The sequence below is a fragment of the Rhopilema esculentum genome, chromosome 21, assembly GCF_057945365.1.
Source record: "Rhopilema esculentum isolate cy_ngs chromosome 21, ASM5794536v1, whole genome shotgun sequence".
Taxonomy (NCBI): domain Eukaryota; kingdom Metazoa; phylum Cnidaria; class Scyphozoa; order Rhizostomeae; family Rhizostomatidae; genus Rhopilema; species Rhopilema esculentum.
Window position 1 is genome coordinate 4,067,906 of NC_142835.1, and position 22,443 is coordinate 4,090,348.

At 35.7% G+C, this 22,443-nt stretch overlaps 2 protein-coding genes across 2 annotated transcripts in view; both read right to left on the bottom strand.

The window, feature by feature from the left end:
• LOC135684794 (uncharacterized) overlaps positions 1-3,655 on the bottom strand; it is an 8,588-nt gene extending 4,933 nt beyond the window's left edge. The window contains exons 1-2 of the mRNA XM_065200453.2: positions 2,878-3,655; positions 433-1,195 (exon numbers count right to left, since the gene is read on the bottom strand). Coding sequence (XP_065056525.2) covers positions 433-1,195; positions 2,878-3,166 — 1,052 coding nt within the window. The 5' untranslated portion in view covers positions 3,167-3,655. The remainder of the gene's footprint in view (positions 1-432; positions 1,196-2,877) is intronic.
• Positions 3,656-15,058: 11,403 nt separating this feature from the next.
• LOC135684796 (translationally-controlled tumor protein homolog) lies at positions 15,059-20,116 on the bottom strand. The gene is made up of 4 exons (XM_065200455.2): positions 19,960-20,116; positions 16,504-16,574; positions 15,453-15,869; positions 15,059-15,163 (listed from the first exon to the last, which is right to left on the bottom strand). The coding sequence occupies exons 1-4, from the start codon at positions 19,985-19,987 to the stop codon at positions 15,161-15,163; spliced, it is 519 nt and encodes a 172-aa protein (XP_065056527.1). The 5' UTR covers positions 19,988-20,116; the 3' UTR covers positions 15,059-15,160.
• Between the last annotated feature and the right edge of the window lie 2,327 nt (positions 20,117-22,443).

Consider the following 22,443-nt stretch of genomic DNA (forward strand, 5'->3'; position numbering starts at 1 on the left):
TACCATCCGAAGTTTTTGGCACTAACGAGAAATTCACAGTTAAGTTTCCCACTTTTTTGAAAATGGTGTGTTTGCTCACAAACATTAAGCATACAAGGGAACGTCTTCGAAGAATTAGCTACTAAGTGAAACAGTCGGTATCAAACCTTGTTCACTAAGCAATCACGAAACATCGTTATTATTCTCAACATTTGTTATATCGTCTTCTGTCATACTTTCATTGTAGTCAACATCGATATTTTTGTTCCGCAATTTCGTGAAAAAAAGGAAAATATTTTACCTGTAATCTATTCGTCCAAAACTTTTGAAGTTTAATGCCAACTGTAAAGTTTGCCGGGAAAACTATTTTCACTACAGGAAAAATCGGATGTTAATCCACATCCAAAACACTCATTCGCGCCTGCTTTGTAAAATATTATGAGTCATACATACCCATTTTTAACAAAAAAGTATTCGGTTCCAGTTTCTCGTGTCATTTCTTTAGATGATGATAGGTAACAAGAATTCACTGCAATATCGAGGTTATACTTTTTCGGAATAAGACTGCTAATGGAGACGTCCATTCTTTCTTGGTTTCTAGTGATTCTTAATTTTTTGGATTTCAACAGTCGCCCTCTGTTTGTGAAATGTAGGCCCACACTTTTGCCACTGCTGGTAACAATGTCTTGACGTACCCTGTACGTTGCTGTTGCTGCTGACCTGCGGCTGTAGGTACAGACGAAGCTGAAAAGTGTTTTGCCAGTTGTTCCGAACAGCCCATTGCCATTGGTACGAATGCGATTAGAAAAAACAAACGAAGATTTGCGCTTGATTCTTGCAATTGTTCCACAACCATAAACTGATGTTTCAAATACAAAATTCTGACTAATCTCAAAGCCAGTGCATCGTCTATCGTTTAATGAAGATGCCTTGAACTCTTGCCTTGTCATCAGTGATTTTGGCATCAAAACTTGCATCATACCTGAACTACAGTGTACCCGCACTTTGTCTGGTATACACATAGAACAGCAAATACTGTCAAAGGGCCTCGTCATCCCACAACCAATTTCGTTGCAGCTTGAGGGTATGGAGCTGACTCTCATTTTTTTGCCGCAGACAACTTCGTAGCACAAAATTGTTTTGAGTGAACCGATCGTCTTTTCTATATACCGCTTCTCTTTATGGTCACATTCAAGATTACTTGGAGACCTCTCATCTATGGAATGAAAGAATCAAGTTTGAGAATATTTATATCCCTTAATGTATTTGATTCAGCAGGCAGAAGGACCCCCAATGAATCTGACTACAGACTTTGGCAAGAACGAAGAGTGGACGGTGTATACGAGAACCCCATCACTGAATAGCAAAGAAAAGTAGGTGAAATTGATATGAAAGGGACAAATGAAACAGCTAGATCGGGCTTTAACGATTTCAATTAAGTGAGTTCAAGATAATTGTTACAGTTTAAGGCAATCTGTCTCGTTGTAGATTGGTTAACGAGAACAATAGCTGGAACAATAGCCTAAGCGCTCCGCCATATTTTTTACAATGCGATAAATTAAAGGGGGAATGGAAACAATAAAAAATCCCTTTGTTCTTATAATCAATCAACGTCGTGACAGATTGTCTTTAACTGAACGAAAAAGGGAGTTAAAGTAATTCGAGAGAGCTCAGCAATAAAAATATAGATGTTTTTGGAATTAATTACTATGGAAAACAGTCAACGATTTCGCCTGGGTAATAAAGTTGGAGTATCTTACAAAAGCTCAAAAGATGTTATTTCTATCTGGGATTCAAGAAATGCAACCATAATCTGCTTTGGTTAGCGTAAATCCTAAAGAAAGATGATCTCTGTAATGTTATGTTCATAAATATTGTAGAATCCGAGAAAAGCATTCATTTTGCGAGGAACATATCCTTTTCGGATACTTGATATGATACACATGTCTGCTGCAGTGGGTACAACAGTTTCTACAAAGGTTGCTCATCCGAATTGTAGTGCCGTTCCACAGGCCCCGTCCAAGCGAACCACAATTTACGTACTGGAAAATTAAATGATTAGCCATGTGTATAAAACGCCGCTTTAAGGTTCAATTAATAAAAACGAGTAATTCCAGACAGAGCAAATGATTATTTATTTGATTACTTCAGAACCATTTGTGGCTGTCTGACGGTCGAAAACAGCTCAAGCGAAGTGACTTGTCTGAAGTCAAACATTGCAAGATGTAAATAGGCCTTCTCAGGGGTTCCTCAAACCCCAATACAACGGCGACCACGCAGTGTTAACACCCCAATATTTAATCTTTATACGGCAGAAAGCTACTGTTTTGGTGTGAAAACTTTAAGGCTATGCCCCCGAAAGATTGTTTAAAAGCATACGCGCAAAGGAAACGTCAAGTAGTGACGTGTTTCTAAATTGATGTCAAATTTGCTAGTTTTTTCCCATAAACTGAAACTCATAGGTCTTATTTCCATACTTACAGTCGAAGAATTTTTTTTGTTCGCCCGCCAGCGAAACGGAGTGTGTATCACCTACAATTATGGGAATAAGCAGAGTAGCTGTGTGACCAAATTGTAGCCAACATAGACATAGCTCCTGAAATGCTCAAAGGGAAGGTAGTGCCCCTTTTATATTAAATTTTACTTTGACAGTGTCTATTTGCTAGAATTTCTCAGTGACTTGTGACCATGAAAAGTCCCCTTCTAAAATTTGTCACCCGTCCAGACATTCAGGTTCCATTCCATGATACGTAAACACCCTCTTCCGAAAGTCAGGTTGCACTCGCGATAAAAATGGCCCTTCACTCTCCGAACGGAGATTTGGAACTACATTCAACGTGTTACATACACTACAAACAAGTGGGCTTTGATAAGCGTTTCATCAAGTATTGCATTCACCTTTTCCATTTTGGCAAACACCGACTTTGACATTGCCTGCAGAAATGTTTTTGCTTGGCTCACATTTAAGTCCATCTTCACATCTTCCAAGTAAATCTCTTCCACAAATTTCGCCCAATTTTTTTAAACAAACAAAACAGCAACCACATTGATCGAGGACCCTAGCTCTGTTCCGACAGTTCGGTTCTTGTGGACATCTGACATTCTTGCAGTCGCAAACGGTAGATGTTACGCAGAAGATAACCGGGAAATTGCCGAATAGCAAGCATAACAGTATTGAAAAGATCATTTCCTAGCTCTTAGGCTTTATCTTCAAATGCTGACATCCACGGAATTTGATGTAAACCGGATGAATGCACGCAAATTTTCAAAATCTCTGTTTGTTGTGCTCGATCAGACCCAGTTTGGAAAACCTCTGCAGGCTTGTGGTTCTGCTTATCAGAATCCACAGTGACCTGGGACTAGAGAAGCATAAACAGGAAGTATGTCAATGAAATTCCAGTTTCTTCATTAAGTACATCATTTTAAGACCAGGGGTGGTTGGGCATTATATCGAAGGGTGGCTACTAGCAAACCAAAAAGACCCAGTTCAAGATGTAACTGTGTAATATATTTTTAACCACCCACCTCCCTAGAGAAAACACCTTAAATAGGTTCAATAATTGAAATCAAGAATCATTTACTGAATCACAGCAACAATTGCATTTTAAACGGGGGATTCAGGCGCAGATCCAGATCGCTCCAGCAAAACACGCTCTCCTTGTCGGTCTAATGTATTTTTGAAGTTTATTGTGACGAAGGTCCCGTTTAAAATCTATAGGTAAGGGAAGAGCGACTGTGGGCGACAGAGCAACGAGAAAAGGCAGAATATGTAAGCTTGAAAGGTTAAGGGGATGAAAACAGTATTTTAATCACCCGTCTATTACCAAATATTCTGGCGTTACTTCTCCTTATCGTTATTTTGTTTCTTATTTATTCAATTTTAATTCTTTAGGAACATGGTACTGAAGAATGGGAAATCTGAATCCGATATCTTTATTCTCTCCAACAGAGATTTCAAATCTCTGTTGGTATGGAGAGAATAAAGATATCGGGTTTGAGCAGCCATGTCTGGTTCAGTGCGCCCGGGTCTCGTTGCGGTGGACATATTTGAAAGAACTTTAGTCAATTTAACAGGCTGGAAACTAGGCCTATGAAACCAGACTGTCGGATAAATGACAAAGGTACTCCGTGGAGTTTTGGAAAATCTTCAAGCAAATGTATTTTATATAGTTCTGTAAAGTCACCATTATTAATACAGTAATAATAGACTTTTCTGTCTAACGATTACAATCAAATCAGGTGTAAAATGCCATTTGGCAACAAAAACATGTGCGAAGCATGAAATTAAAGTTAGCACAAAGCAGTTATAAAATGTTAATCAATAAATTCGTATGAAACTTAAAATAAGTTTCTTGTAATTTCCCTCGTAAATTGTGTGTACTTTCAAGGTCTACTACCTCATTGTAAAGGCAGCGCGCTTGGACACAGCGGCGGTTAGCATCAGCACGTTTGTTCTTGACGCCTTGCGGTGTTCCCTATTTCATTTCACTATAAGGCCTAGTTTCTTTGCAATGAGCAGCACTGCCTGAAATATGAGAGACTTTCGAAAGCCAATTGGCAATATGGCGGAGGTGTCTCATCTCTCTACAAAAAATGCTTTCAATGCTGTTAACTGTTCTGTGTTAAGTTCTACAACATGCGGAAAATATTCTTTGAGTACAGTTTTAACAGCATCCTCAAACTCAATCGTAATCGTAATTTATGTTGTGTTCTGTTCAACGTTTTACACCAGAGCTACGTTTATAGTCACACTGTGACTTTTGAATGTACAGAAATCTGTACACTTGCTCCTGATTGGTCAATATCGGCACAACAGAACGAGGATAGGGGCGCACTGAAACAGACTCTCTCTTATTCATATAGAGTGAGTCTGGTGCCCAGGGTAGCCCAGCCAGTTCTTTTTTCCAACTGAATGTTTGATTTCTGAAAAAAAGTGACTACTTTTTGTAAGGTTGGACGTACATGCAACATATAGTAGAATCTTTCCGTTCTTTTTTAATTGAAAGCATTTCGGTTCCAAAGTTTAGATGAGAAGAGGAAAGAGTGCAAAAAACTAGCGACAAAGGAACAAATCGGAGCAGAATGGGTGCATATGAGCGTCTTTTTATGATCCAGGATTGTGCCACCCTTTGATTTGGAAATTTCCAAACACATGCTTTTAGAAACTTTTTTCAGACAATGTATGAATGTATATCCAACTATATGTACTCATTCTTCGTACATGAAAATGCATTTGTGCGGCTTTAAAGGGACGTTACAATACATTTGAAGACCTGCTTCAAGTCAGTGGAAAGAATATTATACAGGAGGCATGTCTACTGCTCACATTGACTTCGCAGAATTTTCAATATATTTACCTAAAGATACGCGCAGTTATCAATGAAAGTGAACTGAGAGGAAAGACTTGTTGGTTGGGAGCCTGCCTTGGCAAATCATTGCAAATGCATTAATCTTAAAATATTAACATATGGTGTTTCATCCAGTTTTTGTTTTGTTGATATTTCTCATAACTTAAAGGAAAACATTATCTGTTCGCAGTAGTTTTGTCACACCTTCTCCCCCTCCTTTAGATCAATGAATAAGAAAAAACTCAAAAGGTCTAGCAGAAATATACAAAATGCTTATGATGCATTACCGGACAAAGGGGCCCTTTTGTCAAATAAAAGAGTGTGGCCTCAACAAGTCACTGAGCAGTACGCCCATGCCTCTGACCCAACTTTGCAGCAGCTGGTACCAGAACCGCCTGTCTCGCACCTGACTTCTAATAACCCGTGGAAACTATGAGTGGGGTTTTTTCGCACTCTAACAACACCACTGATTTTTTAAAGATACATTTGCTTTTGCTTAGAAGTGTTTCAAACCTATAAATTTTATCATGCACAGGCTAATGTCAAAGTCAGTTTAATCAACAGCCAAGAAAAGTACGGCTGTACTAATTGACTAGTATGCTTTGAATTACTTTCTTGAGAAAACTAATACAGCACAAGTCGGCCTGGCACAAGTCTCCATGAATAGTTGGACTGACCTAGACGACGAAGACACAAAGGAGACTCCTTCACAGGGGAAAATTTTCAGAAGAAAAGACATCGGCATAAGAAGACCTGCATTGCAAGGTGGCTGAAAATTGTCAATCAGCAGGAACATTGGCACTATTTATGATGTTATTGGATTAATTTGAATAAATTAGCATATCAGATTAGAGGAACTTCTAGCTAGATCGAGGCACTTCTATATAGATAAGATGAAAAGAGAAGGATCGTGATAAGCATGCGAGTTTTGTTTGAATGAGTGAATCATTGCGTTTGATTCTGAAAGGCTCATCAAAACGATACTATTTGTGCTGCGAGGTGCCACAGTTTTATGTGGAAGAGCAGCTGTCGAAGAGTATGAAAGATTTAAGTATATGTGGACTCAACTCATTTGTGAAAGTCAAAAGGACTATGTAGATTGCATGGTAAGGTGTTTGAAATATCAGAAAAAAGATCGTTAAAAGCTATGTTAGGGAAAATTTAAGCTTCAAAACGTAAGTTTGCAATATGTGAGAGACCGCATTAATTACAAATAAAATGAAAGACAAGAAGAAAAATAGTACTATCCTGCGTAATCCAGTAGAAGAATCAAGTAGTTGTTATTCTTGACAGAAGCAAAGATGGAAGAGTCTTATGAGCGGTTTTCTAAGACGACATGATATGTTTTAGGGCATAATGGGAAGAAAGAGAATGATGATGGAGAAGGAGAATGCCAATGAGGGTTGCTAAATCGGTTTTTATCGATAAGGAAGCAACTGCCTCTATTTGCAACATTTGATCTCCCAAGGTACTTCTTTTGCTGAGAATAATGTAACAGACATCTGCCTAAGAAGGCAAAACAAGAACGAGAGTGCAAGTATGCATCATTGAACCTACTGGGCGAGGCTGCAGTACAATAAAAGCTAACGAGTAGAAAATTGAGATAATTCAAATAACTTCCATACAATTTTCAAGATAAGGCAACTAAGTGATGGGGAATCCTGGAAAATTTGGGGGGGTATTCCTAAACAAATTTGTATGCTAGGGGACAAGATCTATAGACAGGACATATAGCTTGACAATCTGACATTCAAGCTAATGTTTACTTTCTCAACGGATTCTGGTAGTAGGGAGTTCAGGCTTTCAGAATCTGCCAGGTGACTTTTTGGAAAATGCCTGGATGTCACGTGACTGATGACGTCATTTAACGGTAAAAAATCAGACAAAATCATCGTTAGCTCCTCGCTGAAGGGTTATTTTTTAACGCAACGTACATATTTTGACTCATCTCATTGCAAGCTTTCAAATGATATATATTAACGCAAGATTTGCCGACATAAGTATTTTCCATACGACGTCATAACAAATTTTGCATGACGTCATCAAATATTTTATTGTCATAAAATGATACGTTAGCATAATTTTGTTTTAATATGACGCTGGCTGTCAGCAAAAGCTTTTCTTCCATATGTTTTTCGATTAAAATGTTAGTATTTAGTTCATTTAAATTGAATTTGTGCTCACCGCAATAGCCAAAGTTCGAAACAGGTAGTAGTCACTATCTGACGAGTGAATCACTTCTTACTCCGAAGTCGCAAAGTCTTGCTCCCACTCTGAACCGGACAATTATTTCTCTGCATCTGCATTTGACTGTTGCTAAGTCGGAAAATATCTTCGCACTATTATAGGCTGTCCAAGATGTCTTCGCACTATAGGTCTTTAGCGTGAACCATTTAGACTTTAAACGGTCGAGTATGTCGTCCAAATTTCAATATCAGGCTTTTGAGACATGTCTTGTAGTAGTTGCACCTAAACAGTGTAGCCAAAATAACCTTGTTAAGTTGATACAATTTAATTCTTTTCTGATTGAATGATTATGGATCTGCTGGAACTGCTGCAGATGATTTTTTTCAGATTTGATAAATATCTCTGTCCCTAAATAGCTTTTATATGTTGTTCCACTATATTCTGCTGTTTCGCGAATGTCTTTGCTTTTGCGATAACTCTTTCGGAGAGACTTTTAATGATGACTTGTTTCTGGTTCCTCGTTAGCTTTTTTCACAGTAACCTTATCAATGTTGTGCTTATATGCAGTTGTCTCAGCCCACAATTCCATTAATCTGTGATAAAATACAGCAAATTTTGGAACCAGAAGTTTCAGCGATGCCTCAAATGTTGACGATTTGTTTGTTATTTATGCACATAAACCACTAATTTGTGGGTTTGCACTTCTGTGTTGCATATACAAGCACACATAAATCAGTATCTTTTGCAACAGCAACTACTTTTGCATCTTTCGAGTTACCATGCAAAATATTCTGGTTTCCGCCTTTTTGTGGTTACATCTTGGAGGGACTTCTACTTGCTTTTTGAAGTCTCCGATGCTTCTCCTCCTTAAGCTTCGATAAATTGAATTGTCAGGGGCCTGTGACCCTCAGCGCTTCGAAAGAATTCGGGAGCAAGTCTCATAAGATTCTCTTTTTTTCATCAATGTAAAAATACTCTTTTTACTTGGAGTATCTTTTGCTCTCCACTTTTTATATGCACTTGCCTTGATGACTCTCTTTTGCCGTTTGCTTGCTCGTGTGCTGTTTCTAAATATTTAGCGTTGACTTTGTTTCCACTTTCATTGCTTTAGCCTCATAAGGAGGATTAGCACATCCATGAATGTTCTTGAAGCAAATACTGAACGTTTCCTTGGGTTTGATGCTACGAACTCAGGCCGTCTCATCAAATCTCCATCTGGCGTTTTCTGGTGGCGTTTTTACAAAATGTTCTCACGGACTGATGACACTAGCGCTAACATGGAAGAAATATCTCGAAGAAATGAGCTATTTTGCTCGAATTGTAGGTTGTTGCTGGCAACGAAAGTATAGTCAGAAACTTAAGCTGCATTCTGGGGCACAAAGATCCAAGAAAACAGCGAAAGCAGTCTCAATAATGAACGAAGACCACCAAGCTTTCGTGATTGGCAAGGCTGCCTCTATCGAAAAGGCATTTGCATATCCCATCAAAACCATAACTCTAGTCTTGCAACTCCTGAAGGTGTACTGTGACAAGGAGATAAAGCTGTTCTTCTTAATTTCATGTGCAAGGAGCCAAATCCATATATAAATCCACCATCAGAAAAATGCCAGATGGAGTATTTTATTTATGAGATGGCCTTATTTCGCAGCAGAAGATAGCCTTATTGAAAAAGTCATGCACCTTCAGCACATCGGTAGGACATCTTGGATAGCCTATATTGCCAAGAAATTCTTCCGATTTAGTGTAACATTCAAATGCGGATGCAGAGAAATCATTGTCTGGTTCAAAGTGGGAGCAAGACTTTGCAACTTTGGAGGAAGAAGTGACTCATTTGTCAGATAGTAACGACTTCTTTATTTAAACTTTGGCTATTGCGGTTGGCACAAATTCAATTTAAATGAACTAAATACTAATATTTTAATTGAAAAACATATGGAAGAAAACGTTTTGCTGATAGCCAGCGTCATATTAAAACAAAATTATGCTAACGTATCATTTTATGACAATAAAATATTTGATGACGTCATGCAAAATTTGTTATGACGTCATAATGAAAATACTTATGTCGGCAAATCTTGCTTAAATATATATCATTAGAAAGCTTGCAATGAGATGAGTCAAAATATGTACGTTGCATTGAAAAATAACCCTTCAGTGAGGAGCTAACGATGATTTTGTCTGATTTTTTACCGTTAAATGACGTCATCAGTCACGTGACATCCAGGCATTTTACAAAAAGTCACCTGGCAGATTATGAAAGCCTGAACTCCCTACTACCAGAATCCGTTGAGAAAGTAAACATTAGCTTGAATGTCAGATTGTCAGTCTATATGTCCTGTCTACTAAGGGGACGGATTTAAGCTGCACCATTTTAGTTCTCGACTGGTGTTGTTTTGTTTCTTGTTGGGTTGTCGGCAGAGTTAAGAAACGTGGCTGCTGTAAAGGAGGTTTTGAAGGCCATTATTCATTGACAAAAGGAAAGATGAACCCTATTAATTTGTGACATTTTCTTCTGGGGAAAAAATACTGATTTATGTAATTATGCGGATGATAATCTTTTAAAAAAAACCATTGTTTGTTATCACAATGGTTTGAGAATAATTAGATGAAAATGAGCGAAAAAATGTTATCATCTAATTTTTGGGAAAAAAGATGAAAAAGTTTTTTGTGATATGTGATAAAAGAGAACACCGAAGAGACACTTTTTGGCAGGGGCGGATGCAGAAAGAAATCTGACATTCGCAAAGTTTCGACCACGCCCAAAAAAAATCAGTCACATTTTACTATAGTCTCAGAATCGAAGTTTTCCACTTAAAGATGTATTTTTCCTTATATTAAGTTTTAGGATTAGGAAACAGAAAATGTTGAGGCTCAAAGGTTGAGAAATTTAAGGATAAATATTAAGAATAACAGCCAGGTCTGGATTTCATTGACAATTTGGCATTTTACTTATTGAGTGAACAAGAAAAGAGATCTCTGGAAAAATTTTGAGAAACACTCATCAAGTTTTTGTTGTGTTGGCATGTTTTGTTTCCTACATGGCTTTTGTGATGGAAAAACAGCAGCAAAGATTTGAAATGTCCTCTTAATAATGATTTAATGGCAAGTCTAGGCACAGAACCAAAAATTGTCAAGAACAAAGAGGATGAGCTAAAATAAGGGTATATTAGATGTGTGTATCACCCCTTCTCAGGGAGAAAAACTCATGAAAAACATTTTATGTCACTCACTTAAAAACAGCCATTTAAAGAAAGGAATCTTAGTTCTATTTATACAATGATATTATTTAACAATCAAATACTGTGTTTAGTGTAGAAATTTTCAATGCAATATCCACCCAAATGTTTGACTTCAACACCAAGTACCTTAGGGGCTCAGAGCTTTTCTGTTATTTATTTTGTGCATTCACCTTTCTATCTAAACTGCTGTGTGATGTGCCTTAAACATGGCCAAAAATACCAGTTAGGTCAATACACATCATACAATTTTAGTATTTTCAGGTGTTGGTAAAACAGCAAATGTAACAGAATTTAAAACAATTCATTGTCTTTCCATAACAAGAACATCATAAATATATATTATATACAAATTTTAAATGTACATCAAACAAAGTCAGTAATGGCAAAGAAATAAGGCAAACATGGTAAATTTTACTATATGGATTTATATGAGATATTTACTTGGCAGAACCAACTTGCTGTGAATTTCTTATTAATAATGTAGTAATTCCCCCAATAGGATCATTCCATTGATTGCACTTAGTTACTACCCATATTTACATTTATTTACACACACAATTACATAGAAAAGAAAGCTGTCAGTCACTTGCAAATTCATAAACAAAAATTAATGAATCTTAGGGGTATTTCAGAACCAAAAGTTTCAAATGGTATACTCTTATAGTGTGGAAACCACAAATAATTTTACTAGTTTTAGAGGTTAAACTCGTGAAAAGGGTTACCATATTTATGGCATGACCTGACAAATAAAATCAAAATACTATTACAATTTCTCATTTACAAATATGGCAGTCTAGATTTTTCCAAAACTGACAGCATAAAATTAACAAGAAAAGAATACGCCGTAGAAAATGCAATATCTTATTCAAAAACAAATCCCCAGCACAGTCAAACTATTTACAGGTTTGTGATAATAACCACATCTATCAATAAAAAATATCTAGAACTCTAAAATTCAGCATATTCAAATTCATCAAGATATTTATAGAACAGCATCATTCGTCAGAATGCTACATCATCATTATCAAGATGTACCTGACTTGAACCCTAAAAGTTCTGATTGAAAGCCTGCATAAAAATGGCTATTTACCTTAAAATGCAACACGTATTTTTCAAAATATTATTTGAGTCTGAATCTCTGTCTAAATAACGTCCTCCATCATGAAAATGAAAACATAGGCAAAATTTTGGTTCAACAATTTTAGGTCCAACTGAACTGTCCTCGCATATTGCCATCTATCAAATTCCATCCATCAACCAAAATCTTCGACAAACTTTGAACATCTTCATAAGAAATTCGCTGATTCAAATTAAAAATCATCTTATATTTGACTCCTTTCACTCCCTCTGAAGTACAATTGCTCCTCTTCTGCAAGCAAATATCTCCACAGCTTTCCAACAACAATCATGGCGGTTGATGTGGAAGCGAGGTTTCAATCTGCTCTCTTTCCAAGGTTCTCTCCCTCGACTGGCTACCGAACATAGTTCGCATCTACCTTCGCCACATTCGCAAAAAAATTTCCCATATACATTTCCTATTGGTTTTCAGATGGCTAAATAACATAGCTTGACTGACATTCGCACAAATTTTTGACATACATTTTTCAGTACTACTTCATTTGCGCACGCATGCCTAATATATTATAATTCCATTCGACATTCGCATCAAACCTTATTGGTGCTCTGTGAATTTATGCGTAAAAGGGGGAGCCCTGTTTCGAATATATCATCTCTAAATCACGAAAACGAGGGAATAAAACCTAAAAAGTAAACAACAAGGTGACATCATAGCAACTAGGGCAGGAAACAAAACTTTTATTTCTTGTATTCTGTGGACCTTTTTTTTATTATCTGGCCATTTCTAGTACAATATTCACAATGCTAAAATGTATTAACAGACAATTACAAAAAGACATGTGGAAATCTGACATTCGCCAGTGCGAATGTTGCGAATGTCTGGATCCGCCCCTGCTTTTTGGAGTAATTTCAAAAAAGGTTAAGTTTTCAATCCTATGTTGCAAATCTCTGCAAAAAGCCAGTCAAAACTCCATGCTTTAAATCGCATATCAACATTCACGGATGTACCTCAACCAGCTATCAATCGACGGCCTCGTTTATAATCTCTCATTTTAGTTACTCCTGACATGTATGGATGTTCAATGATAGAAAAATTAATAATAAAATAAACAAGATTCACGAATTTGCACTTCGAATCACATGCAAAGATAGCGCTTCTAATTTTGATCAATTATTAACTAAAACAAAATCAGTCTCTCCCCACCGGAGAAATTTACGGCTGCTCTTGATTAAGATATAAAAAAATGTCAATAACTTGAATCCAACATTAATGGACGATGATTTGTGCTAGAAACCTTGGAAATGATTTTCTAGCAAACAGCAACATCATTCTGCCCAGTGCAAGAATAACAACAGAGACCATTAGACTTATTGGACAAAACGCATGGCAAAAGCTACGTACAAAAATTAGAGTTCTAATCACTACATATTTTTAAACGAAACATAGAACTCTTGCAGCTGTAGATTGTGCGAAATATTTAGGCTTTTTATAGTAATTACTTTGCATATTCATTGTAAATGGTTGGTTTAAATTAGCTTGATGCTGGATCTCGTTGCTGACTGTAAATAGAATATTTATTATTTATTTTCTTTTGTATTTCAGATGCAGTTGCCGTCTTATTAAATAGTTTCCAACAGCTGAACTGAAGTTTGACTCACAACGTTGAGGTGTTTTATGTTTGAGAATAGCTGAATAGAGAATAACCTCTTAGGGTTACTATGGACTCAGTCAAGTTAGAGGCAGTTCTTCAGTTTAATTCATGCTTGGTTGTCACAATTAATAGCAAAAGAAATTAAATTCTCACGTGAAAATAAATTTCATGGCTCATATCGGTCTTTTTTGAGGAACCAGACTGCTACCAATTGGCTTAGTACTGGTTTAAAATTCTGTTCTATGCTATGCAGATAAGTTTATACACACATCTGGTAGACGCAGAATGGGAATCTGATCGTCTATTTGTCTTTTCTACACATTGTTTAACAGCTTTCCTGTTCAGTACAATCAAAGCCTGCATTTAGATTAGACGTGTACAAGTTATCTAGAGCCATGAAGACAAGCGCGAGAGAAGCTTAGAACCTGAGATAGTATGACGTCTAAAAACAAAAGTCAATATACAGAAGTAAACGGCAAAATGTTCCCTGGGGGTGTCTCATCCTTTTTACCTTCTTTGTTAATGACATCCCAAATGCAACTTACTTAAAACCTAGATTTTTCGCTAATGATGCCAGCCTTTCAGCTTTGGAAAATTCACTAGTACCCTGACCAATTCAAGCAAATGAACTAGTTGCAAATCCTGCGAAAACAAGTTACTGTATATTTAAGCCGTCACACAAAGGAACTGCCCCACCAGCGACCAGGAATCAAAGGCACGGAAAGTAATTTAACTCTTCAAAGGAGTGCCAAAATCAAATGTTCCTAGAATGTTATACTTTTATAGTCTCTCTTGCTTCCAATCATTGTAGTAGGCTTGGGGAAACCCGTGAACAATCTTAAAATTGTATCCGCTACTTTCAGTCATGTTTTGGCAGCCCTGTTAGAGTGGTACTTAGGGTGTACCTCCATAGGGTACCTCTTAGTTGTACAAAGTTCATTACTTGTTATGTAATGTAAAGTTTCTTAAATTGTATGATTGCAGAAAATCAAACTAGTGTTAAAATAACAGTGCAGAAAATAGCCTCCAATATGTGTAGCTAGCTAATTGATTAACTATTAAATAATGAACGATAACAAATAATGGGAAAAAATTGACAAAATTTTCATCACTTTAGGACTGCTATATTATTGGTGCATACAGTTGCAACTTTGGGGACATCAGTTTTGTCTAGATTTTACAGGACACACACAAAAGAGCTTGCTGCAAGTTGCAGTGTTTCAGCCCAGTTTGGATAAATAAAACATAAAAACATGAAATTCAAAAATTACTGTTAAATGGTTTGCATGGTGCATGATGCCATACAGAAAGACCTGTAAACACTTTGGTGTGTAGAACAAGATGCTTGTAAGTGGCAACTCTATGTTTTCAAGCTGTATGCAATAACTATGGAATCTTTGTGAAACAGAACTGTACCTTCATTTCCAAAAATGTCACTTCTGGATTATCAACAGAAAATAAATAGGATATATGACTAGAGAATCTAATGGCTGAAGTTATATTGCAATCTGTCCCTTACACTGACCAGCATTGGTAGAACTTTGGTTTTGGCAGAAAAAGACAAGAAAAGACATGATTATAATCATTAGATTACCATTTAACAAATTGACTGTCCGGTAGTTGAATTTTTCAATATTCCAAGCAAACAGCAAGTTTTGGATGCCAACGATCTTGAAGTTTACTGGAAGAAGATTGGTAAAATTGAAAAGAATAACAAAAACATTGGATAAACTTAAAGCGTGGATCGACCCAACAACCTACCAATGGATCAATCAACTGGTCACTATTTCCAAAAAGTAAGAAGTGTTTAAAATATTTTAAAATCCAATTTTTAATAAGAAAATTAAACCAATATTATGTTTAAAAATTTGAAACAGTGCATTAAATTTTCTTGAGCTTTTTTGAATGAATAAAACAATTCCTAAACATCACAAAGCATGAAAAACATGTAAAAGAACAAAAAAACTTACCACTTTCTCCTCAACCAAACCATCTTTAAGCACATAGACATCAATCTTGCAGCCAATATTGCAATCTCCTTCTGGATATTTGCACAAAACATAAGTCCCATCTACTGACATGCTCTCCCCTTTGAATGCAGTCATGTTGTCGTATTCTTTAATCCATTCCGTAATCACTTTTGGCAGATTATTCTTCAAGAAGTCGGCTCTTTTTGAGTCAGTTTCTGCTACTTTTGCCAACAGCTTCTTGACATAAACCTTAATGTCCTTTTTGTATTGAGCTTTGGTAGTTGACATTTCAATAAGACGATTAGCAAGCGCAACATCTATACCAGTTGTAACACTAGCCTCTGTTCCTTCGTCAGCTTCTTCTGCAGAAGGATTGGCACCTATGTCATAATCGCCAGTCTCACTTTGTTGGATAAACTGAAAAGAAGCAACATAAATGAGCTAGGCTTCTGGAGGTCATCCACTGAAAAACCTGTGTTGCTGTGTTGTTTAAAGCATCTGATCTGAAGCAGCTGTCTTTTGTCCCCCTTGACTTTGACTGTCAACTTAATTTTATATACATCAATTGTTTATCTTTTCTAGTTCACAATGTACACATATTAAACTGATCTAATACAATGAATAAATCAGTCGCAAAGCAATTGCATACAAACCAAAACAAAAATGTGGCTGCCTACATTACACCCTGTTTACAAAGAGCGAAAAAATGAGATTGTGATCACAATCTTCATAAAGTGCAATGTTCATGTCAGAGGTCAATATGACAATTTCACAAGTAGATTGGAATCACAATTGTTTTACAGATCCAGGAAAAACCTGATCTCAGAAAGATTTGAAATATATGAATCTGAAATCTGATAAGCAAGCATACCAAGCAAACTATTACAGCTCTATTAACCTCATACCTTACCTAATCTCAAAAAATAAATTTAATAAAACCTAATATCTAGGGGTTTTTTTTGCTTTCATATACAGCAGGCAATAGAAAAACCACTATACATATTTCATCTTTCAAGAAAATATAAATAAATATATATAAATAATATAATACCTTTCCTTCAATATGATAATAAATATCATCTACAAGTTTGTACTTGAAGGTGTCTGTAAACAGCTCATCCTCTGAGGAAAAAGTAAACACAACTATATACTATATTGCAGAAATCACATCTGAAGGTTGAATAATCAAAACACACAAAACCAAAATCACCTGCTCTTGAATAAAAAGCACCTTCTCTTTCTTTCCCCAACATCTGTCACTATAGTTTAAGCATGACTCTTTCCCTACTTAATTTCTCCCAGAAACAATAATCAGTGTTCTTCTGAGAAACATCAATTTGTCTATCCTGAACAAAAATAATGTCAACCATAGTTAATATTTGGTTTTGAGCAATTGACAATAAAACAGAAAGGTTACTGAGTTGCTAGAAACAGTACAAATAATTCCATGACAAACTTTATGTTTATAAAAAATTTAATAGCAGGTGCCTTTAAGATCATGTCACTTGTGGGTCATTTAGGCGAAAAGTAACTTTTCTAAAGATATGTAAGATTCAGTTTTTTGTCCCACATTTTCGTCTAGTTTCTTCCCAAAAATTTCTCCTCAGGTGTTAAATTTCAAAACAGCTCTTGGAAATTTACAAAATTTTGCAAGCTATGCTTGAATGAAAATACTTGAAGGAAAGTACACTGATATTTTCATAAAGTCAATGGCCTAACCAAAGTTTCAACATCTGATGAATTTGAAAACAATCTCAAAAACAGTGAATGAAAAAACAATGATTCAGCTGAATTCACTTAAGTGAGCTTTGCTTATTTTGAGCAAATGAGTAACTTGGCTTGTTATGGTGATGTGTGAATCCTTGTTTGTAAGGCTACAATGCTACTGGACATTTTAGGAATATGAATTGGCAAGCACCCTGTGAAAGGCATGCATTCAGGTTCAGGGCAATCTTTGTAATATGAGGTGTGCCTCCACACATGCCTAAATTGTCCAAGGCGTGCAAATCATCGCATGCGCAAAACAAAGAATTTGCCATTTAATTTCTTACAAATTCCTTATGTTATGAAGATTTTCAAAGCAGCAGTAAATCAAAGTCGCCAATTTCAAAGGCATTTCTGTCCTTTTTGGGATTTAACAACTTGACAGGACTTAAAAACGGAGTCACAAAGCTCCGAGGAAGAAAAGACCACGACTGTACTGTTTTTTAATTATTTTAAGCTGCTATTGAACGATTTTTTAAGATTAAGAGCTGTAAAACTTGTTTTTGATTTCAAAGAAAGTGTGTTTATTTCGACCTGTGTGTCTTTTCTCTACCCATTCTTTCTCATCCAATTGTTCACTGAATTCCATATTATCATGAAAGGAACATTGATCAAATAGTAAGATACTTTTTAAGAATATCCGCTATGATATCCACTACATTAACGATGACACCAAACTCAGTGATGCTGCATGGTAATTTCTAGATAATGCATGGCAATTTCTACAAGCAATTTGAATTTTTTTCAACCCAGATATCTTTAAATGATTATAAAAGGATTCAATAATTACTTCCTAGAGAATTTATTAATTAATCAAATTCAACATCTTTAATAAAGAACAAGAATAGTTTCTCCCAAAATTTCCTTGGTTTTTGTTCAGTTTGTAACACAGAAGTCCCCTTGAAAGCAGCACCCTATAGTTCTTCATGACACCCTATCATTCTGGAGAGAGATGGGGGTTATCATATCCTTCAGGCTCTAGGGCAGGGAAAGTGTTTCTTGTCACTTGACAGGTGTGATGAAGATAAGATTGTGTGCCTTGGATACAGCCCATGTAAATATTTCTTTGTGCATCTTAGAAGTCAGTTGAAATTGGTTTAGAAGATGTCCCGGGGGAAATCAATTGATCCTAGTGACTCTGAAGAAGATAAGGACATTATAATTCATTGATTTTAAGAAACTTTCGAAGCTGCTAGCAAAGTTTTTGCGAACACAATTCTATAACACCTTCATAACAAAAAATGCACAAGAGCATCTTTATAACATTTTTACATTGAATTATTAATAAGCCCCCTCTTTTTCAAGCCCCCATTCAGGACTGAAAATAATAAATAAGCCCCCAGAGCTTTTACATAGAGCTTTTACAGCATTGTCAGTCTCACTTTCTGACTTTTCTTCAAAAATTCTTAAAGTTATATATATATACGTATATATAATATATTAAAAATATGTTTATATATAATATATGGATTACATAGTTTTAAAAATAAAGTTTATTATTGACAAAAGCCTGTCACACCAATTACGTAGAATTCAATAATTCAAGGTGGAATCCATGTCAAGGTCAGGATTGATATAGGCCAATAAACAAATGAAATACAATGGGAAATTGTTGTCCCACACCACACTGGCCAATGATATCCTATGTACAGCTGAATGTTAAAAAACTTTGTTTCAAATAATTTGAAGGATTTCACAGAGTAAAGTATTTCTGTTCTGTTCCCTGATACATTTTTTTAATTTTGAAGAAACTGGTTTTAAGAAACTAGTACTGGGATGCCCATAAATTTAAGAAGCTTTCGTATTAGGTTTAAGAGAAATTAAGAGTTATATACAAAGTTTTATTTTTAAAAAAGGAATCTAAAAGTTTTTTTTTTTTGAAAAAGATGGCATGCTTTGGATTCTTAACTGTATGGGTATTTTGCATGACAATCAGTGTTTGTATTCTTTTAAAGTGTGCAACTTCAAAACAATAAGGTAATTTTTGGTCCCGAAAAAAAAAGAAACTAGCTAAAAAACTTTTAGTATGATGCAGTAAGAAACATAAACAAGTGCCAAAATTTGGATGCCAAATTAAGAAAATTTTAGCATTTGGGTGTTGATCCAGATTTCTTATAAATTAAAAAGTGTAAAACAAAACTATCCAATTATATATATGTCTAAATATGAAGGAGACAGGTACGTTGGAAATTGCTTCCAAGTAAAAAACCGCTATATATTTTATATTTGCTTAACTAGTTTATTCAGATCTACTTTTCTAAATCTTTTTGTGATGGTTTCAGTCTAAATTCTAGGTGGCTGGGAAAAAGAGCACCAAAAAGAGCTAAGAACATTTTAACCTATTTCATTAAAAAACTCTATCTCAAAATTTGAACAGGAAAATTAAACTTCAAAAGTTTCTGATTGTTGCTTATGAATATTTTCAAGAATTTTAGAAACTTTTTTCCATTCAACAAATCTTTCATAGGACGCACGCAGAGATACTCAAAAAGCTTTATTCAGAAAATAACTTGAGTTCTATCTAGATACCCCATAAGGTACTAAGGTCCAAAAAAATCAGCAACCTTCACCTACAACTTTCTGACTTTTGAGCAATAAAAAAAACCAAAATCATATAGGTATTCATGGTAGAGATTTTGAACTCAATTGAAATAAATTAAATCAAACTTTAATGAAGAAATGCTAATATTCAGCGGCGGAGATCTATAGATCAGCCTAAAAATACAATTTAATGGAACTGTACCTGAGAATAGATCCTTGAATATAATCATTTTTACTTTTTATGGTAAGATTGCCAAGATTCTTTACGATTCTTGCGTTCTTGGATTCAGAGACCGATCCCTAGCACTGTTGTCGTAAAAGGACAAGAAATTGCTCTTGAGAACGAGATCACCACAACCTCGCTATCATATGGTCATTTGCCAAGAGAATGCAACTTCAATAAATGTCCTCTATTTGGATTATTGTATTTAATCCGTTTGAATATCAACAATAAAATATGTATGAGTCCTATATAGGTCCAGTCGCGTAGTGTAAGTGACAGAATTCCAGATAGACGTTTATCCATCCTCCACCTTTTAACCCAAAGCACTAAATAACTTTGTCAGAAAAAAAAGAACATAGCGAGATTTGGCGAGAAACTCTAGGTTTTTTGTATTAAACAAAAATCTTCTGCCATGTTTTTCTTAGCTCTGGTCAACGGGTGCCTAAGGTGTTCCAGTGCTTGGTTGACAATCAAATAATTCCCTTAATAACATTGGCTCCGATACAGGTTGGAAAAGTGGGGTGCAAGGGAAAGTTTTAAACCCATAACAAAAGATTTTGAAAAAGGTTATATTATTTTGCAAAAATGTGGGGGCATTATATGATTCCCAACATAAATAAACTTACCGATAATTGGCCATTAATGTTCTATCTATCTTTCTATCTTTCTATCTATCTATTTTTTACTGTGCATTAACCTAGAAATTGGTATTACGTACAATGGTTAGTATGTTAGTATAATTAAGTTTGAGAAAATAAAATGAGATAAAAGTAAATATGATTAATAAATATTTTGGCAGTGTGACCCCATGAAAAACTTGAATAAAGGTAATATTGTATGTTTACTGCAAATTTTACCAGCAGCGTGAGGGTGATATTCACACCGTCCCCATGTCCTTGATTGTACCCATTGAAACAGCAAAAAACCGTGCTGCTCGTATTGTAACTGGCAACAGTCTTGCTCCTACGGGCTGACTGCTCATAACAGGGCTGTTCCTAATAAGTTTAAAACTACACTATATTTCCATTACAATAGTGTACTGACTGGGAAATAACACAGTAGGCAGCCCCAACCCTCCCCCTCCAATATGAATTTCGTTCCGACGGTACTGCATGAAGAATCCGGCTGAAGACCATAGATGAGCTAATAACTAGTGATTCTTATAACACGAACGGGCTCCACAATGCATTTAAAATCAATATTAATAAAGGGCTACATCCTTCAACATATGAAATGAAATAAAATTCTTCTACATAAGCCAGTAGTGAAAAACATCCTCTATTTTGCTTATCGATGCAATCAAATGATTTCTAAGCATAATGGGTCTCTTTCAGGCATTTGGTTGCAGCCCCTAAGCATTTGCTAACTGCAAAGTAAAAGCAAATAATTTCGGCCTAGAAAATCTAAAATTTGATGCTAATTGTTTCTCAGACAAAAAATAGGTAAATTCAAAAGAGAAGGAAGACTAAAAGCACCTCAAGGCTCTTTGCTTGGTTAGTTAACCATTTTTAAAAAATTGAAATTTTTCTTATGTAATGCATGTTGCAAAGATTTTATGTATCTTTCTGGATTCTCAGAGCAGAGATGATGAAGACACCATGATGACGTTTTATATTTATATGCAATATTTACTAAGGCCTAATTATGACTAACCGGTTGGTGATTACTTGAAAAATCCGCGTGAGTTACTCCTTACCACTCCATTGGCCTACGCCAGGGAGTGGCTGTCTCTACTATACATCCTTTCTACTGGAGCTCCTTCTCGTAACTAACTACAATTCTTGCTGGAGTACCTACTACGCAAATATGTGTGTGTTTCCGTTATAACCTTATATGGCATAATGACCTTTGCACTTACCATGTGCTACTATTCTCTTAATTGCACGCGAAATACCAAAACTTAACTTCGCAAGAATGCAACTTTCTCAAATAAATGCAATCTTATTCCTATTCGTTACGATGCAATTATCAATTGATAACCACTTTGCATCTATACATTTGAATCCCGAATTTGATCAAGTCCTTGTTTAAAACGAATGAAAACGTCACTTATACAGGATAGGATCTCAAGCTATTTTACTTGGCTCAAAGTTGAAAAACTTTTTCCTAGAAACGATGTTAGGGGATGGGAATTTGCACTAATGTTGTCAACAGTTCTCATCCAAGCAGAAATCAATATAATAAAATTACGACTTTGTGAATGGAAATTGAATATTGTGACAACGTTTCAAGCATTGCAAGATTGTGGGAACGGTTCAAGCATAACTATTCTTGAGCTAATGAAGAGTTATGCTTGAAACGTAGCAACAAAATTCAAATTTTCAATTTCCGTTTACAAAATCGTTATGTTAAGAAGGAAACGAACGAAAAGTTCTTCTACGTTCTTTTAAGTTCTAAGAAGGAAACAAACTTCTGCCCTTCTGCTGTTTACTTTGGGATAATTTTTTGTGTTATTTGTTACTG